General features: G+C 45.5%; 1 protein-coding gene across 3 annotated transcripts; it reads left to right on the top strand.

The window, feature by feature from the left end:
• Positions 1–11,739: 11,739 nt before the first annotated feature.
• Positions 11,740–17,034, top strand: LOC111957376 (aspartate beta-hydroxylase domain-containing protein 2). 3 transcript variants are annotated; one of them, XM_023978170.2, is made up of 4 exons: positions 11,740–11,972; positions 13,898–15,106; positions 15,393–15,506; positions 15,665–17,034. In XM_023978170.2, exons 2-4 carry the CDS (start codon positions 14,242–14,244, stop codon positions 15,772–15,774), a joined length of 1,089 nt encoding a protein of 362 aa, XP_023833938.1. In that variant the 5' UTR covers positions 11,740–11,972; positions 13,898–14,241; the 3' UTR covers positions 15,775–17,034. The 3 variants fall into 3 exon arrangements, with proteins under 3 accessions (XP_023833938.1, XP_023833940.1, XP_070293033.1); XM_023978172.2 differs by lacking the exon at positions 11,740–11,972 and adding an exon at positions 12,034–12,467; XM_070436932.1 differs by lacking the exon at positions 11,740–11,972 and adding an exon at positions 12,498–13,401.
• The last annotated feature ends 1,067 nt before the right edge of the window (positions 17,035–18,101 follow it).

Raw genomic sequence — 18,101 nt, 5'->3', positions numbered from 1 at the left:
ATTTGTGTGATATTGTAACACTTGTCGTCTGGAGGAGAAGAAGAGGACCAAGGTGCAGCGTGGTAAGTGTTCATATCATTTAATAAAATATGCAACACTAAACAAAACAACAAACACGACAAACGCACAGTCCTGAAAGGTGACACAAACACTAAACCGGAAACAACCACCCACAAACACAGGTGGGAACAGGCTACCTAAATATGATTGTCAATCAGAGACAATGATAGACAGCTGCCTCTGATTGAGAACCATATCAGGCCAAACACACAGAAATACAACATTTTTACAACATTTTTACAACATGCGCATCATCACTAGCACACTACGATCCACCCCGCTTCCCTGGCTCCTTGTCCTAGCAAACATCACCCCCGCACATATCCGAAGACTTGAAACTACCCACAAAATGATTGGAAAAGTCTGCAACGCCCCACACCTGCCACTCCATGTGGAGCTCTTCAACCCACCAAAGAAAAGCCTCCCCTCAAGAAAGCCAATTTGGAAAGACCCACCCACTGACGAATTCAACAAAAATCTTACCTGGACACACGAATGATAGTCACTGGACCGGACAAATAAGCACCTCATCACTACCCCACACAACAGCCCCCTGGTTTGGTCCCAACTGAATTGGTCCACCCACACAGACAGCGTTGTGAAGAAGGCGCAGCAGCGCCTCTTCAACCTCAGGAGGCTGAAGAAATTTGGCTTGTCACCAAAAGCACTCACAAACTTCTACAGATGCACAATCGAGAGCATCCTGTCGGGCTGTATCACCGCCTGGTACGGCAACTGCTCCGCCCACAACCGTAAGGCTCTCCAGAGGGTAGTGAGGTCTGCAGAACGCATCACCGGGGGCAAACTACCTGCCCTCCAGGACACCTACACCACCCGATGTCACAGGAAGGCCATAAAGATCATCAAGGACAACAACCACCCAAGCCACTGCCTGTTCACCCCGCTATCATCCAGAAGGCGAGGTCAGTACAGGTGCATCAAAGCAGGGACCGAGAGACTGAAAAACAGCTTCTATCTCAAGGCCATCAGACTGTTAAACAGCCACCACTAACATTTAGCGGCCGCTGCCAACATACTGACTCAACTCCAGCCACTTTAAAAATGGGAATTGATGGAAATTATGTAAAAATGTACCACTAGCCACTTTAAACAATGCCACTTAATATAATGTTTACATACCCTACATTACCCATCTCATATGTATATACTGTACTCTATATCATCTACTGCATCTTGCCATCTTTATGTAATACATGTACCACTAGCCACTTTAAACTATGCCACTTTATGTTTACATACCCTACAGTACTCATCTCATATGTATATACCGTACTCTATACCATCTACTGCATCTGCCATGCCGTTCTGTACCACCACTCATTCATATATCTTTATGTACATATTCTTTATCCCTTTACACTTGTGTGTGTGTGTAAGGTAGTATTGTGGAATTGTTAGGTTAGATTACTTGTTGTTATTACTGCATTGTCGGAACTAGAAGCACAAGCATTTCGCTACACTCGCATTAACATCTGCTAACCATGTGTATGTGACTAATAAAATTTGATTTGATTTGATTTGGTTTCAACCTCCCCAGGAAGGAGTGGTCCACCCTCAATAGGTTCAAGACTGGCCACCTCCCATGCCTCGCCAACCTCCACCGATGGGAAAAAAATGAAGCCCCTTCTGTGCTTTTGGGGTGGAGCAAACTATAAACCACATTCTTGAAGTCCCAGTGGAGACCTACTCCCCCTCAACACAGCAGGACCGGAAGCAACCGCTTGGCTCTGTGATTTTGTATTTGCGAAATAAATAAATAACATCTGTCTCAATGATGTGAATTGTGTAGTACGAAGCACCATTAGGTTATAATTAACTTAATCTGATAGCTTCAAGCCCAACTGTAGATTTATAGCTGTGTTTTTTCGTCTATCTGTTTTTGTTCTAGTCTCCCAGGTTACGACCTGTTTTGCCTGTCCTGACCCTGAGCCTGCTTGCCGTCTACGTCTGCCAACTTTTATATGTATATATATATTTTTTTTTTTTTTTTTTTTTATTTTACCCCTTTTTTCCCCCCAATTTCGTGGTATCCAATTGGTAGTAGTTACAGTCTTGTCTCATCGCTGCAACTCCCGTATGGACTCGGGAGAGGTGAAGGTCAAGAGCCATGCGTCCTCCGAAACACAACCCAACCAAGCCGCACTGCTTCTTGACACAATGCACCTCCAACCCGGAAGCCAGCCGCACCAATGTGTCGGAGGAAACACCGTACACCTGGCAACCTGGTCAGCGTGCACTGCGCCAGGCCCGCCACAGGAGTCGCTAGTGCGCGATGAGACAAGGATATCCCTGCAGGCCAAACCCTCCCTAACCCGGACGACGCTGGGCCAATTGTACGCCGCCCCATGGGCCTCCCGGTCGCGGCCGGGCCGAGACAGAGCCTGGGCTCGAACCCAGAATCTCTGGTGGCCTTAGACCACTGCGCCACCCGGGAGGCCCTACGTCTGCCAACTATTAACAGAATTACTAACCCCTGCCTGTCCCCGACCTGCCTTTTCCCTGCCCCTGTATATTCAATAAATCTCTGAGACTTGAACCATCTGCTTCACGTGTCTGCAACTGCGTCTCATCCTGATAGTACGAACTGGCCATGACTGAACCTGCAGACTCGGACCAGCTCTGCAACACTGTCTCCTCACAAGGAGCCACCATTGGAAGACACAAGGAGTTACTACATAACCTTATGGAAGGATTCCACACCTTGGCGGAATACCATGACCATGCTGTCAGTGCATTGTTGGAACTACTCCGCGGACTATCTATTAGGCAGCCAGCCACAACGGAAACCTCCCAGACTCTCAGTAACCCCACTACCAGTGTTGCTTCTCCCCAACCTGGCTTCCCGAGAATCCTGATTACCTCCTCCGGAGCGATTCTCTTCCAGTGCTCCCTCATTTTCGAGCTGCAGCCCTCTTTGTTTCTGTCGGTCCGTTCAAAGATAGCATATCTTACAAAGCTGATGTTCGGGAGGGCACTCACCTGGGCTACGATGGTGTGGGAGAAACAATTCACCGTTTGCCTTAATCTGCAGTATTTCGTGGCGGAAGTAAGGAAGGTGTTCGATTCTCCATTGTCTGGGAGAGAGGCGGCTCGGAAGCTACTTCAACTGCGTCAAGACTCCCGTAGTGTTGCAGATTACGTGGTAGACTCTCGCACTATAGCCGCCAAGTGTCCCTGGGACCTGGAATCCCTATTCAACTCGTTCTTTAATGGATTATCGGAGGGAATTAAGGACAAGGGAGCTGCCCTTGGACCTCGACTCTCTCATAGACTTGACCATAAGGATCGATGGGCGACTACGGGAACGCAGTAGGGAGAGGAGATCTGTTCCCGGGCACACATGCCCCTCCACAGTGTTCCCCTCACCGCCAAAAGAACCCCAGAAATCCCCGACGCCTGTATTCCCGAGACAATCCGATGTCGACCGAGTTCCCTCAGAAATCATTGAGGACTGTTGACTCTCCTCCTCCGGCGCCCATGCAACTGGGCAGGGCTAGATTGTCCCCTGAGGAACATTTACGCAGACTGAGCTCTAAAAGATGTACAGGGAGTCCCTCATCTCCCATTACTCATACTCCTCTCCATGCTATCCTGTTGTGGGGTGACGGGTCTAAATCTCTGCGGGTGATCATGGACTCTGGGGCCGACGAGAGCTTTATGGACAATACCATGGTGTCAGAGCTGGTTATCTCCACACAACTCCTCTCTGTTCCCATGTATGCCAGAGCGTTGGACGGACGCTCAATTGGCAGGGTCACTCACAGTACGATTCCCATCAACCTATGAGTGTCAGGGAATCACAGTGAGTCCACGCAATTCCTGCTCATTGAATCTCCTCTTGCACCCATGGTTTTGGGATTGTCATTGCTCCACAGGCAAAACCCCCTGATCGCCTGGGCTAAGGGGTTCAATCCTCGTTTGGAACCCATTCTGCCACGCGCATTGCCTCAAGGCTGCACAGTCTGCCCCTGGACGTCCTCCTGCAGGCTTTGGTAAAGTCTCTGATCTCTCCGCCGTTCCCGCGGAGTATCAGGACCTCCGGGAGGTTTTCAACAAGGCCCGAGCCACATCTCTTCCTCCGCATCGACCCTATGACTGCCCCATTGATCTCCTCCCTGGCACTACACCGCCTCGGGGATGGCTTTATTCCCTGTCTGGTGTGGAGACCAAGACCATGGAGGGGTATACTGAGGACTCTGTGTGGGCAGGGATCATTCGTCCTTCTTTCTCCCCTGACGGCGCAGGGTACTTCTTTGTGGAGAAGAAGGTCAAAACCCTGCGCCCGTGTATCGACTACCGGGGCGCTAATTACATCACTGTAAAGAACCGTTACCCGCTACTACTCCTCTCCTCGGCTTTCGAGCCTCCCCATGGTGCGACCGTATTCTCGAAGTTGGACCTTCGGAACGCCTACCATCTGGTTCGGATATGGGAAGGAGACAAATGGAAGACAGCCTTTAACACAGCTAGCAGGCACTAAGAGTATCTGGTTATGCCATTCGGACTGACCAACACTCCTGCTGTCACGCCCTGGCCTTAGTATTCTTTGTTTTCTTTATTATTTTAGTTAGGTCAGGGTGTGACATGAGAAGTTTGTGTGTTTTGTCTAGTTTAGGGTGTGTGTATTGTTTAGGGGGTGTTGTATAGTGTATGGGGTTGTGTTCAGGAGAGAGTTCTAGGAAAGTCTATGGTTGCCTGGTTTGGTTCTCAATCAGAGACAGATGTCATTAATTGTCTCTGATTGGGAGCCATATTTAAGGCAGCCATAGGCTTTAGGTGATTGTGGGAGATTGTCTATGTTGAACGTAAGTAGCTTGTGTGTGCACTTTCGTTTGTAGCTTCACGGTCGTTTGTTGTTTTGTATAGTTTGTATAAGTGTTTCATTTCGTGTTCATCTTCGTCGTCTAATAAAAGAAGATGTATTCATATCACGCTGCGCCTTGGTCCATTCATTCACCTCAAGACGATCGTGACACCTGCAGTGTTCCAGGCTCTGGTCAATGATGTGCTCTGTGACAGGTTGAACCGGTTCATATTTGTCTACCTTGACGACATCATTGTCTTTTCCCGTTCGGTTCAGGAGCATGTTCTCCGTCCGACATGTCCTCCAGCGCCTCCTGGAGAACCAGTTGTTTGTCAAGGCTGAGAAGTGTGAATTTTATCTCTCCATTATCTCCTTTCTGGGATACGTCATCGCTGCCGGGAACATTCAGATGGATCTGGACAAGGTGAGAGCGGGGTGGAGTGGCCCCAACCCACATCCAGAGTGCAGCTGCAACGTTTCTTGGGATTTTCTCATTTCTACCTCCACTTCATCTGGGGCTACAGCACCCTGGCTTCCCTCCCTCTCTGCACTCAACCAAGGTTCCGTTCACGTGGTCTTAAAAATAAAGGAGAGCCGCACACTCTAGGAGCTCAGATGCAAAAATATTTAATTTACCAACGTTTCGACAGGCAAGCTGTCTTCATCAGGGTACAATCACAGACACTGCGGGATGACTCGTTTATATATAGTGTCAAGACACACAGGTGTCTGTAATCATGGCCAAGAGTGGCCTAATATCATTGGTTAATTTCTCAAATATTAAAATGGCATAGAAAGAGCAGCATACAATAAATACAAATGGATAGCATACGATCATAGACTCACTTAAGACCACACAAGCCTACAAACAACCACAATGGCAAAGTCACAACAATCACAACAATCACAAGAATGGCTTCAGATCAAAGTCCACGTTGAGACCGAAGGGAGCAAGGGTCTTTAAGTTAAAGATCCAAGCAGCCTCTCGTTTTAACAATAAATGATCAAGGTCACCCCCTCTCCTAGGGAGAGTGACATGTTCGATGCCAATATAACGCAGTGACGAAATCGAGTGGCCTGCCTCCAAAAAGTGGGCCGCAACTGGGTAGGTCAAGTTTTGGCACCTAATGGTGCTACGATGCTCTGAGATACGTACTTTTAATTCACGCTTTGTTTTACCCACATAAATTTTACCTCAAGGACAAGTTATAAGATAAATAACTGCCTTAGTGGAGCACGTAATAATACCTTTGATTGGGATCGATTTCCCCGTTTGTGGGTGTTTAAAGGATCTGCATTTATAAGTGCCATTGCATTGAGCACAGCCACTACACTTATAATTTCCATCCAGTAGGGGCGCAAATAGACGTTGTTCAGGACGTTGTTCAGGACGTTGTTCACGTGGTCCCCAGCTGCTGACCGGGCGTTTTCGGATCTCAAGCATCGGTTCACTACAGCCCCCATCTTAATCCATCCGGACCCGTCCCGTCAGTTCGTGGTGGAGGTCAACGCCTCGGACGTTGGCGTGGAGGCCGTCCTGTCCCAGCGTTTTGCCCAGGACCAAAACCTGCATCCCTGCGCTTTCCTTTCCCATCGTCTTAATCCCGCGGAGAGGAACTATGACGTTGGTGACTCGTTGGGCTATGTTGTTCACTCGATTTAATTTCAACATCTTCTACCGCCCTGGGTCCAAGAATGTGAAGCCAGACGCCCTCTCTTGCTTGCATAGCTCTGCAGCTACATCGTCTGACCCAGAGACCATCCTCCCTACCTCCTGTCTGGCAGCAACACTCATCTGGGGGCATCGAGGGCCTGGTCCGCAAGGCGCAGCATTCCCAGCTGGACCCCAGGGGGGGGAATCGGGTAACTGGTTGTTCTTCCCGGATTCTGCCCGGTCCCCGGTCTTGGAATGGGCACATTCCTCTAATCCAACCTGCCATCCCGGCTCCCGCCGGACTCTGGCCTTCCTCCGACAACGTTTTTGGTGGCCCGCATTCGTCGCCACATTCGTCGCCGCATGCACGGTGTGTGCTCAGAATAAGCTAGCTCCGGTCGGCGTGTGTGTGTTCTTATTTTCCTCAATTAAGTTGGAAACATAGGATGATCGAGCAGCAGTGAGGGCTCTTYGATAGTGCACGGTACTGTCTTTCCAAGCTAGTCGGAAGACTTCCAGTTTGGTGTAGCGCCATTTCCGTTCCAATTTTCTGGAAKCTTGCTTCAGAGCTCGGGTATTTTCTGTATACCAGGGAGCTAGTTTCTTATGACAAATGTTTTTAGTTTTTAGGGGTGCAACTGCATCTAGGGTATTGCGCAAGGTTAAATTGAGTTCCTCAGTTAGGTTGTTAACTGATTTTTGTACTCTGACTTCCTTGGGTAGGCGGAGGGAGTCTGGAAGGGTATCTAGGAATCTTTGGGTTGTCCGAGAATTTATAGCGCGACTTTTGATGATCCTTGGTTGGGGTCTGAGCAGATTATTTGTTGCGATTGCAAACATAATAAAATGGTGGTCCGATAGTCCAGGATTATGAGGAAAAACATTAAGATCCACAACATTTATTCCACGGGACAAAACTAGGTCCAGAGTATGACTGTGGCAGTGAGTAGGTCCGGAGACATGTTGGACAAAACCCACTGAGTCGATGATGGCTCTGAAAGCCTTTTGCAGTGGACTTTTCCATGTGAATATTAAAGTCACCAAAAATGTTATCTGCTATGACTATAGATAGGAATTCAGTGAACTCAGTGAGGAACGCTGTATATGGCCCAGGAGGCCTGTAAACAGTAGCTATAAAAAGTGACTGAGTAGGCTGCATAGATTTCATGACTAGATGCTCAAAAGACAAAAACGTTGTTGTTGTTTTTTTTTGTAAATTAAAATTTGCTATCATAAATGTTAGCAACACCTCCGCCTTTGCGGGATGCGCGGGGGATATGGTCACTAGTGTATCCAGGAGGTGAGGCCTCATTTAACACAGTAAATTCATCAGGCTTAAGCCATGTTTCAGTCAGGCCAATCACATCAAGATTATGATCAGTTCATTAGTTCGTAGATTAGTTAATTAACTATAACTGCCTTGGAAGTGAGGGATCTAACATTAAGTAGCCCTATTTTGAGATGTGAGGTATCACAATCTCTTTCAATAATGGCAGGAATGGAGGAGGTCTTTATTCCAGTGAGATTGCTAAAGTGAACACCGCCATGTTGAGTTTTGCCCAAAATAGGTCGAGGCACAGACACGGGGATAGTGTCTCAACACGTCTCAATGGGGATAGCTAAGCTGACTTCACTGACTGTGCTAGTGGCAGACTCCACTAAGCTGGCAGGGTGGCTAACAGCCTGCTGCCTGGTCTGCACCCTATCTCATTGTGGAGCTAGAAGAGTTTGAGCCATGTCTATGTTCGTAGATAAGATGAGAGCACCCCTCCAGCTAGGATGGAGTCTGTCACTCCTCAGCAGGCCAGGCTTGGTCCTGTTTGTGGGTGAGTCCCAGAAAGCAGGCCAATTATCTACAAATTCTGTCTTTTGGGAGGGGCAGAAAACAGTTTTCAACCAGCGATTGAGTTGTGAGACTCTGCTGTAGAGCTCATCACTCCCCCTAACTGGGAGGGGGCCAGAGACAATTACTCGATGCCGACACATCTTTCTAGCTGATTTACACGCTGAAGCTATGTTGCGCTTGGTGACCTCTGACTGTTTCATCCTAACATCATTGGTGCCGACGTTGATAACAATATCCCTATACTCTCTACACTCGCCAGTTTTAGCTTTAGCCAGCACCATCTTCAGATTAGCCTTAACGTCAGTAGCCCTGCACCCTGGTAAACAGTGTGTGATCTCTGGATGATTCGTTTTAAGTCTAATACTGCGGGTAATGGAGTCGCCAATGACTAAAGTTTTCAATTTGTCTGAGCTAATGGTGGGAGGCTTCGGAGTCTCAGACCCCGTAACAGGAGGAGTAGAGACCAGAGAAGGCTCAGCCTCTGACTCCGACTCCCTGCTTAATGGGGAGAACCGGTTGAAAGTTTCTGTCGGCTGTAAAAGCGACACCGGTTGAGCATTCCTACAGCATTTCCTTCCAGAAGCCATGAGAAAGTTGTCCGGCTGCGGGGACCGTGCGAGGGGATTTATACTACTATCTGTAGTTACTGGTGGCACAGACGCTGTTTCATCCATTCCTACACTGAAATTACCCTTGCCTAACGATTGCGTCTGAAGCTATCCTCGCCGTAAGGCGATCGTTCTCCTGTATATTATGAGTACAGCGACTGCAATTAGAAGGCATCATGTTAATGTTACTACTTAGCTTCGACTGGTGGAGTGAAAAAAGTTGAGTGAGGGAAAAACTAAAAATATAAACGGTAATTAAAAAGTAAAAACCGTGAAGTTGGCAGGTAACAAAGTAAGGTTAGCAACAAAACGCACAGCAGCACCTAAACAAGTCTACAAGTTGTGACCGGAAATGACCGGAAGCTCTGAGAAACCTTCACTGGTCGTGGAGGCTCTACTACCATCACCATCACTGGTCGTGATGCTCCAGATACTCAACTAGTCTAAAGGCCAGTTTTATTGCCTCTTTAATCAGAACAACAGTTTTCAGCTTCAATGCTGAAGAAATGTTTTGGTACCCTTCCCCAGGTCTGTGCCTCGACACAATCCTTTCGGAGCTCTACGGACAATTCCTTCAACCTAATGGCTTGGTTTTTGCTCTGACGTCCACTGTGAACTGTGGGACCTTATATAGACAGGTGTGTTCCTTTCCAAATTATGTCCAGTCAATTGAATTTACCACAGGTGGACTCCAATCAAGTTGTAGAAACATCTCAAGGATGCACCTGAATTAAATTTCTAGTCTCATAGAAAAGGGTCTAAACACTTTTGTAATAAGGTATTTATGTTTTTTTATATATATAATTTAATCATTTTTAGAATAAGGCTGTACTGTAACAAAATGTGGAAAAAGGGAATGGGTCTGAATACTTTCCGAAGGCACTGTATACAGTGCCTTCAGAAAGTATTCACACCCCTTGGCTTTTTCCACATTCCGTTGTGTTACAGCCTGAATTTAAACTGATTAAATTGCGATTTTTTTGTCACTGGCCTACATGCAATACCCCGTAATGTCAAAGCAATTAAAAATGAAAAGCTGAAATGTCTTGATTCAATAAGTATTCAACCCCTTTGTTATGGCAAGCCTAAAACAGTTCAGGAGTAACAATTTGCTTAACAAGTCACATAAGAAATTGCATGGACTCTGTGTGCAATAATAGTGTTTAACATGATTTTTGAATGACTACCTCCCCACACATACAATTATCTGTAAGGTCCCTCAGTTGAGCAGTGAATTTCAAACACCGATTCAACCACAAAGACCAGGGAAGTTTTCATTTAATAACTCGCAAAGAAGGGCCCCTATTGGAAGATGGGTAAAAAAAAGACTTTGAATATCCCTTTGAGCATGGTGAATTTATTAATTACACTTTGGATGGTGTATCAATACACCCAGTCACTACAAAGATACAGGTGTCCTTCCTAACAGTTGTCGGAGAGGAAGGAAACAGCTCAGGGATTTCACCATGAGGCCAATGGGGACTTTAAAACAGTTACAGAGTTTATTGGCTGTGATTGGAGAAACCTGAGGATGGATCAACAACATTGTAGTTACTCCACAATACTAACTTAATTGACAGAGTGAAAGAAGAAAGCCTGTACAGAACACAAATATTCCAAAACGTGCATCCTTTTTTCAACAAGGGACTAAAGTAATACTGCAAGAAAAATGTGGGAGGTTTTGTTTTCTTTTCCTGTTTATACAGAATTGTTATCACTTAAACTTTGTATGTAGTTCTTACATTTCTGGGGGGGGGGGGATTGGTAACCTACGGGTACATGTTTTATAAACGTATCATTTGAAATGGATAATGTACTTGTAACTCCCCGCAACAAAAAGTAACAAACTAAAATCTAGAAAAACATGCCAGAATGCTATACGAAATTAGCCCTGGAGCATTTAATAGCGCCATTAAAAAAAAAAAAAAAGAGGTTGGAGATTTGTATTGCATATTTGAATAACCTAATGTTAGAATTAAACAGTTAAGGCCTTGCTCTGACCTTGTGGGGGCCCCGCAAAACTGTGCTATGTCACTGATGAGAAAGTGTTGAATTACGTGAGGTATATTTAATGGAATATACGTTTTGTAATGTTTAGGCTGTTACAAATGTACTGTTATAAGTGGATACATGTGGCATTCAGGCAACTTTGAGAAAAATGGCTTGCAGTGCATTTCAACATAACACGTTGGAGGCCATGAAACAACAGACCCCCATTCATTTTCAATTTAAGGAAGTGAGGATCAAAGTTGGGGAAAGCTGAACTTTATGCAAATACTCTGCGATATTGCAAGCTATTGACCAATCAAAGTTCACTATAGCTTCCAGCCCCTACTGGATTGGCTGTTGATACCTAGCACTACCTAGCCTGTTTGCTAGCACCCACATGAGAGTGAAGCAAGAGTGACTATCCGAATTACAGTGCATTTCCACATAACACATTAGGAGAGATGAAAAAATGGAGCCCCATTCATTTTCAATGGAGGGAAGTGAAGTGGGTGGGGGAACTCTGGGCGATGCGAGTTTAAGATTAAGGTAATTCATAAGGTTAGCAGTGTTGTTAAGGTTAGGGTTAAAGTTAAGGTTAATTGTAGAAATAGGCGGGGTTTAGCCATAATTATGACTTTGTGGCTGTGGTAACTAATGACGACCCTCTGAGTTGTGCCTGTTGTTCACACGATTATCTGCCGTCTCATTGGTTAGAAGGGTTCCACCTGATCTTTCCTACTCCTGCCTGCTTTCCATATTTGGGGACATGTTTTTCCATTGTTAGAGCGGTCACTTGACTATCTTGTCAATATAATAGAACATCTTTGCTGCTGTTAGTTTTTTACATTTTGCTAAATTGATTAGGGCCTAATTATGATTGACATGTAATAATAAACTTATAGCATACCTATTTAAAGAGTTCACTAGCTGCTTGGTGACATGGTAAATCTGTAGGCTAGTCTAGATATCTTTCAAAACCATGAAAATTGGGTGAGTTATTTTAATATTATCATCATTATTATTATTTCGAATATCATTATGTTGCATTTTTGTTTTTATGCGCTACAAGTGTAGCTGTTATTGGCAGATTGTTAATACACAGTGTGAATCCTTGAACATCTGTCGTGGTTTTATGCGAGTGAATCATGATACGATGGCGGACTAACTACAGCTTTATGTATGAAGGTTTAAGGGCATTAGAGGCAGGAATATTGGAGAAATTGAGAGTGGGAGGGAGGGAGAGAGACAGACAGACGAGTGTTATGGATGGTTGTCCCTATTCAGGGTTTGTTCAGTTACGACAGTTCCTCAATTCAAGGCAGCGAGCGAACTGTGTATTTGTGCTAGAGAGGTTCTATGGGGGCGTGCGTCTCGGTTGACTGTCATCTGGGCTGTGTTCACGAGAGGAGATGGCTGTTCTGTCTTTCCAAGCAGGTTTGCCGAACCATTTTTGGTGAGATGGTTGTGCAGGAGAAGCATAGGAAGGTCTGTACAATGGGAGCTCTGCTTATGTGTGTTTATGTTTACTGCATAGTTTGCTTGTTACAGTGCATCTTTTCGTCTGTGTGAGTGCTTAATACTGCAGTTAGTATGTTAATGTATCTATGCTGCTTATCCTTCCTACAATAAATGTACAAAGCGCTATTCTAGAAAACCCTAAGGAATTTCGTTTTGTATACATAGCCTTAGAGCCACACTCATACATTTCACAGGAGGTTAGGAAGTGCAGCTCCGTTTCCACCTCATTTTGTGGGCTGTGCACATAGCCTGTCTTCTCTTGAGAGCCAGGTCTGCCTACAGCGGCCCTTCTCAATAGCAGGGCTATGCTCACTGAGTCTGTACATAGCCAAAGCTTTTATTAAGTTTGGGTCAGTCACAGTGGTCAGGTATTCTACCACATTGTACTCTCTGTTTAGGGCTAAATAGCATTCTAGTTTTCTCAGTTTTTTTTGTTAATTCTTTCCAATGTGTCAAGTAATTATCTTTTTGTTTTCTCATGATTTGGTTGGGTGTAATTGTGTTGCTGTCCTGGGGCTCTGTGGGGTCTGTTTTTGAACAGAGCCCCATGACCAGCTTGCTTAGGGAACTCTTCTCCAGGTTCATCTCTCTGTAGGTGAGGGCTTTGTTATGGAAGGTTTGGGAATCACTTTCTTTTAGGTGGTTGTAGAATTTAATGTCTCTTTTCTGGATTTGGATAATTAGCAGGTATCGGCCTAATTCTGCTCTGCATGCATTATTTGGTGTTTTACGTTATATACTGAGGATATTGGTGTTTGTCTCATTTTGTGAATTCTTGGTTGATGAGCAGACCGCAGACCTCACAACCATAAAGGGCAATGGGTTCTATAACTGATTCAAGTATTTTTAGATCGTTCACAGCTTTGTGGAAGTTACCTGTGGCGCTGATGTATAGGCCGAGGTATGTATCGTTTTTTGTGTGCTCTAGGGCAACGGTGTCTAGATGGAATTTATATTTGTGGACCTGGCAAATTGACCATTTTTGGAACACCATTATTTTTGTCTTACTGAGATTTACTGTGTGTGTGTGTGATAGACAGACTGATTTTGGTGTTTGAATGCAGCAATGTGACTCATGGCTTTCTACAGTGCAGTGCGGAGGTGTGTGGAGAACTGAATTTTAAATGCCATCTGTGTGTGAGTGTGTGCGCATGGTGCACTGTGTGTGTCCAGAGCTGAGTGTGGGGGTGGGAGTTTGTGTAAAGGGTGGCGCAGAGGGTGGGAGTTAGTTCCGTATTAAACCAGCTAAGTGGGGGAGGTAATGTGGAAAACTGAGCTTGCAATGAGATCTGCATGTTGGTACTCTGCTTCTTTATTAGATGCTGTGTGTATCTGGTTGTGCAGTGCCTATGTCTAATGACCTTTTCCCTGTCTTTCCCCCCCTCTCTCCGATGCAGAGACCAGATACCCTGAGGTGTGTTGTCTGTCTGCATTTGTCGAAAATGAACAAGGGAGGGAGCAGCACAAATATCACACAGCCAGGCACCATGCAGGGGGAACCCTCCCCTCATCCCTGAGTACTGAAATTTCAGGACTGGAGCCTGAGTGTGTCATATCAGATAGTGTCAGACTGCATCCAGAAGGGAGGATGATAAGAGCTTCCTGAAAGTAGCCTTTGAGAAACCCTGTGGAAAATTTTCCTCTAATAGCCATTTTCAAGCAGTGTCAGACAGGGTTGGTTATTGACCTTCTCAACGGTATTTCTTCAGACCAAACTCAGTGGTTTTAGCGAAGAGCCAGAATGGAGTGGTCACTAGAGAGGGTGAGGGAGATGGTGGCTGGAGGGATGCAGTCTATGAGGGACTGTGAGTCCAGTGCCTTTGGCACAGCCATGTGCCTGCTGCTGCTCTTTGTGTGGTACTGTTACAGGGTAGGTCGTGAGCACAGCTCCTCTCCCCTGCGTGGGGGGTACAGCAATGAGCCCAGTCGAGTAGGAGGGGGTGGGGGGGCCTTGATCAGCACAGAGAGAGATGGCAAGGCTAAAGGCAGGCCAGTGTCAGGGGTGGAGGAGCAGAACGGCTTTGCTTACTGTCAGTCCGCTGAGTCCTTTCGCTGCACCAACACAGGGGACGGTCTCAATCAGAAGCTGTACCACAGCCTGCAAGATTACGCCAAACGCTACACCTGGTCAGGCATGGGCAGGGTACACAAAGGGGTACGAGACCAGGGTCGCTACCTCACCAGCCGGCCCACCATCCAGAGGCCAGAGGTGTTCTTCCTCCCTGACCTGCCCTCAGCACCCTTCTTCTCCCGGGACGCACAGAAGCACGACGTGGAGCTGCTGGAGAGGAGCTTCCCTGCTCTGCTGGCTGAGTTTGAGAGCATCTACCACTCCCCCCCAGCAAGGGCTGGCTCCTCCCTTCCTTTGGGCTGGAAGTCCAACAGCACCCCCCATGGTCAGTGGTGGACCTTCTACTTGTTGAACCAGGGCACTCCGCTGGCCCTCAATGCCAGGAGGTGCCCCCGGGCCTGGAGGGTGCTGGGTCAGCTGCGCACCTTTATCGCCAACAACGTGTTTGGAAACGCCTGCTTCTCTGTGCTAACCCCGGGAGCCCTGATCACTGAGCATTACGGCCCAACCAACGTCAGGCTGCGCTGCCACCTGGGTAAGAGGGGGAGGGAGCTGCCTGGAGGGCTACAACACTGTTAAATATAGCGATTTCAAAGATGCACCTGGCTCCCTGTGTGTGTTCACCTGTGTCTCTGAAATTATTACAATGATAATAATGATGTTTACTATTGTAGGGTTGATTTAAAGCTTTCTTTGCATGACAACATATACAGCTGACATTTTAGAATATATTCATACAGTATGTGTTTGTCATGTAATACTTTCCCTGGTTTCCTTGGTAATTACTGTATATAGACTGACTTGCTGCCTGTCTTGCGTAGGTCTTAGAGTGCCCTCTTCCTGTGAGCTGGTGGTTGGCGGGGAGCCACAGTGCTGGTCTGAGGGGAGCTGTCTGCTGTTTGATGACTCCTTCCTCCACAGGGCCTTCCATGAGGGTGAGAGGGAGACGGCTGTGTGTGTGGAGGGGGTGAAAGGGGTCACCTTTTTCTACCCGGGTTGTGTGTGTGTGTTTACTGTTGTGAGAAAGTGTTATTAAGCTGTTATAAAGGGATGATTGGAGGAAAACATGAATCTGTGTTTTTTCTATGTTCAGGTGGCCCAGAGGACGGCCCCAGGGTGGTCTTCATGGTGGACCTCTGGCACCCTAATGTGGCAGCTGCTGAGAGACAGGCTCTGGACTACATCTTCACCCCTGGACGCTGAGCAGACGGTGGGGTGCTGTGGGGTGGGGGGGGGAGAGAGAACGAGAGACAGAGCTACAGAGAAACACAGAGAGTTAAAGAGAGACAGAGAGAATGTGTCAGAATTGAAGAGAGAGTTGGTGAGAAAAGTAGAGAAGAACAGTGTGAGTGAGGTGAGAGATCTTCTTTGTCTCTTGTTCCGTTCCCACACTCACTGTGTACATATTCTCTGTCGTGTTGGAATTGGCTCTCTCCCTGTAACTCTCCCTTAGCACCTACTGACTTTGACCAAACAGACGTAATGTAAAATGTTACATTTGAATGTTTACAGCCCCAATCCTTATATCTGTGATTATCCCTGCCCGTGTGTGATAGTTTACTGTGCTCTCCTTTAGAAATCAATACAGCTTTCACAAAAACAGTTGGATAAGCACATAGAAAATGTTTTTCAGAGATCAAATGATTTGCTAGAGACTGCCTGTGTTGTTGCTACACAGGAGAAATGGTTGTATTTGCAGTAGTGGGGAAATCACTGGGGAAGCCAGAAAAAAAAGCCATATTACAACCTATGTGTTGTGATAATTGCGTTGTTTGCTCTATAACCTGTTAATTCATATGCCTTGCGACTGTGATATATAGGTCTAAAGACTGAGACAATAAGAAGACAGTGGCAGAATAAATTGAACCACCTTTGTTTAATCACAAAACCGGATAGCAACCTCTGTCCGGTTCAGTCCACAAAGCATATTGCATGTAACAGACAGTTACATGACCTACAGCATGGTCAAGCAAGTTAATGTTTCTGACTATTCCAGTACCATTTCAACATCATCAAATCACCTCTGCTTAGTCTAATACAGTGACCTAAAAGATACCAAAAACAATTTAGTCCAATCAACGTAAGCTAAACATGATGTGGCTGTCCATTGTTCTAATTTCTTTGTACGTGTGCGCGTTTGTGCAAGTAGAATAATATGTTGACTCACCCTACTTGTAGAAAAATGCCAATGCCATCCTCCTCTTTCATTTTGACGAAACGGTCTATCATACAGTACACGCTTTTATTTTTTGTTGTCCTAGGCTAGCTGGCTAAAACACATGCTGGCCTAACTTCCATTCATGGGCAATATTAGCTAGATAACATTAGCCTTCTACATCTAGCTACATGTTGAACTAACATCCTCTCAGGCCAGTGTCACAACAATGTATGAATGAATGGTCAGAATGCCGTTATAATCATTGGCCAGTACAGATAATTAAGTAAAACAACAAGTCCAAATCCCTATCGNAAGAGAAACTGAGCTACAGAGAGAAAAACAGAGGTAAAGGGCGACGGAGAGAATGTCTTTCAGAATTTAAGAGGGTTGGTGAAAAAAGTAGAGAAGAACAGTGTGAGTGGGGTGGGAGGGAGCGTTTCTCTTGTCCCGTTCCCATACTCACTGTGTACATATTCTCTGTCCTGTTTGAATCTGCTTTCTCCCTGTAACTCTTAGCACCTGCTGACTTTGACCAAACAGCCATAATGTAAAATGTTACATTTGAATGTTTACAGCCCCAATCCTTATCTCTGTGATTATCCCTGCCAATGTGTGATACTTTACTGTGCTCTCCTATAGAAATCAATACAGCTTTCACAGAAACATGGTTGGATAAGCACATAGAAACATTTTTTTTAGAGATCAAATGATTTGCTTGAAACTGTCTGTGTTGTTGCTACACAGAAGAAAGGCTTGTATTTGGTAAATGATCTAATTAAATAATGGTTGTAATATGGTTGTATTTGATATCTTTGTATTTCTGTAAATAGAGTTGGAGTACAAAACATATCAGAGGTTTTGAAATATAATTGTCTTACAATCAATAGTTAAGTTATTGTGTGGTCTTAATATACTGGTACTGTAATGTCATCTTCTCTTCTGAGCATTTGTCATTTTGATACATTCAGTTTTAGATATCTGAAATGTTTGGTGGTTTGGCTATTGTTCAGTGACATTTTATATAATTCTGTGGTTTTTTTTTCAGCTGTATATCAAATTTATGGTGATATTCTACCCCAATAGATTCATATTTGTGGCATTTGTACTAATTTTGAACAGTATTTAATAAATGGCAAATTATCTGAATCAGCCTACTTCTGTCTTGAATTCAGAATCTCATTTGTGCATGGTAACACTGTTGTAACAGCTTGTGTATTCAGTGGGTATGTATGTCAACTCCCTTGGGTATGATGTTGTTCTGCAGTTTCATATTAGTGGCACCAGGAGGCGTAGGTGTGCCATATTTCAGTATGAGCAGATGGAGAGGAGGTATATGGATCAGCAACCTGCTGTTAGGGCAAATGCGTTACCT

Source organism: Salvelinus sp. IW2-2015, linkage group LG33 (assembly GCF_002910315.2).
Source record: "Salvelinus sp. IW2-2015 linkage group LG33, ASM291031v2, whole genome shotgun sequence".
Lineage (NCBI taxonomy): Eukaryota > Metazoa > Chordata > Actinopteri > Salmoniformes > Salmonidae > Salvelinus > Salvelinus sp. IW2-2015.
Note: the sequence above shows the minus strand (reverse complement) of the source record. Positions and strands in the feature narration are given on the sequence as shown.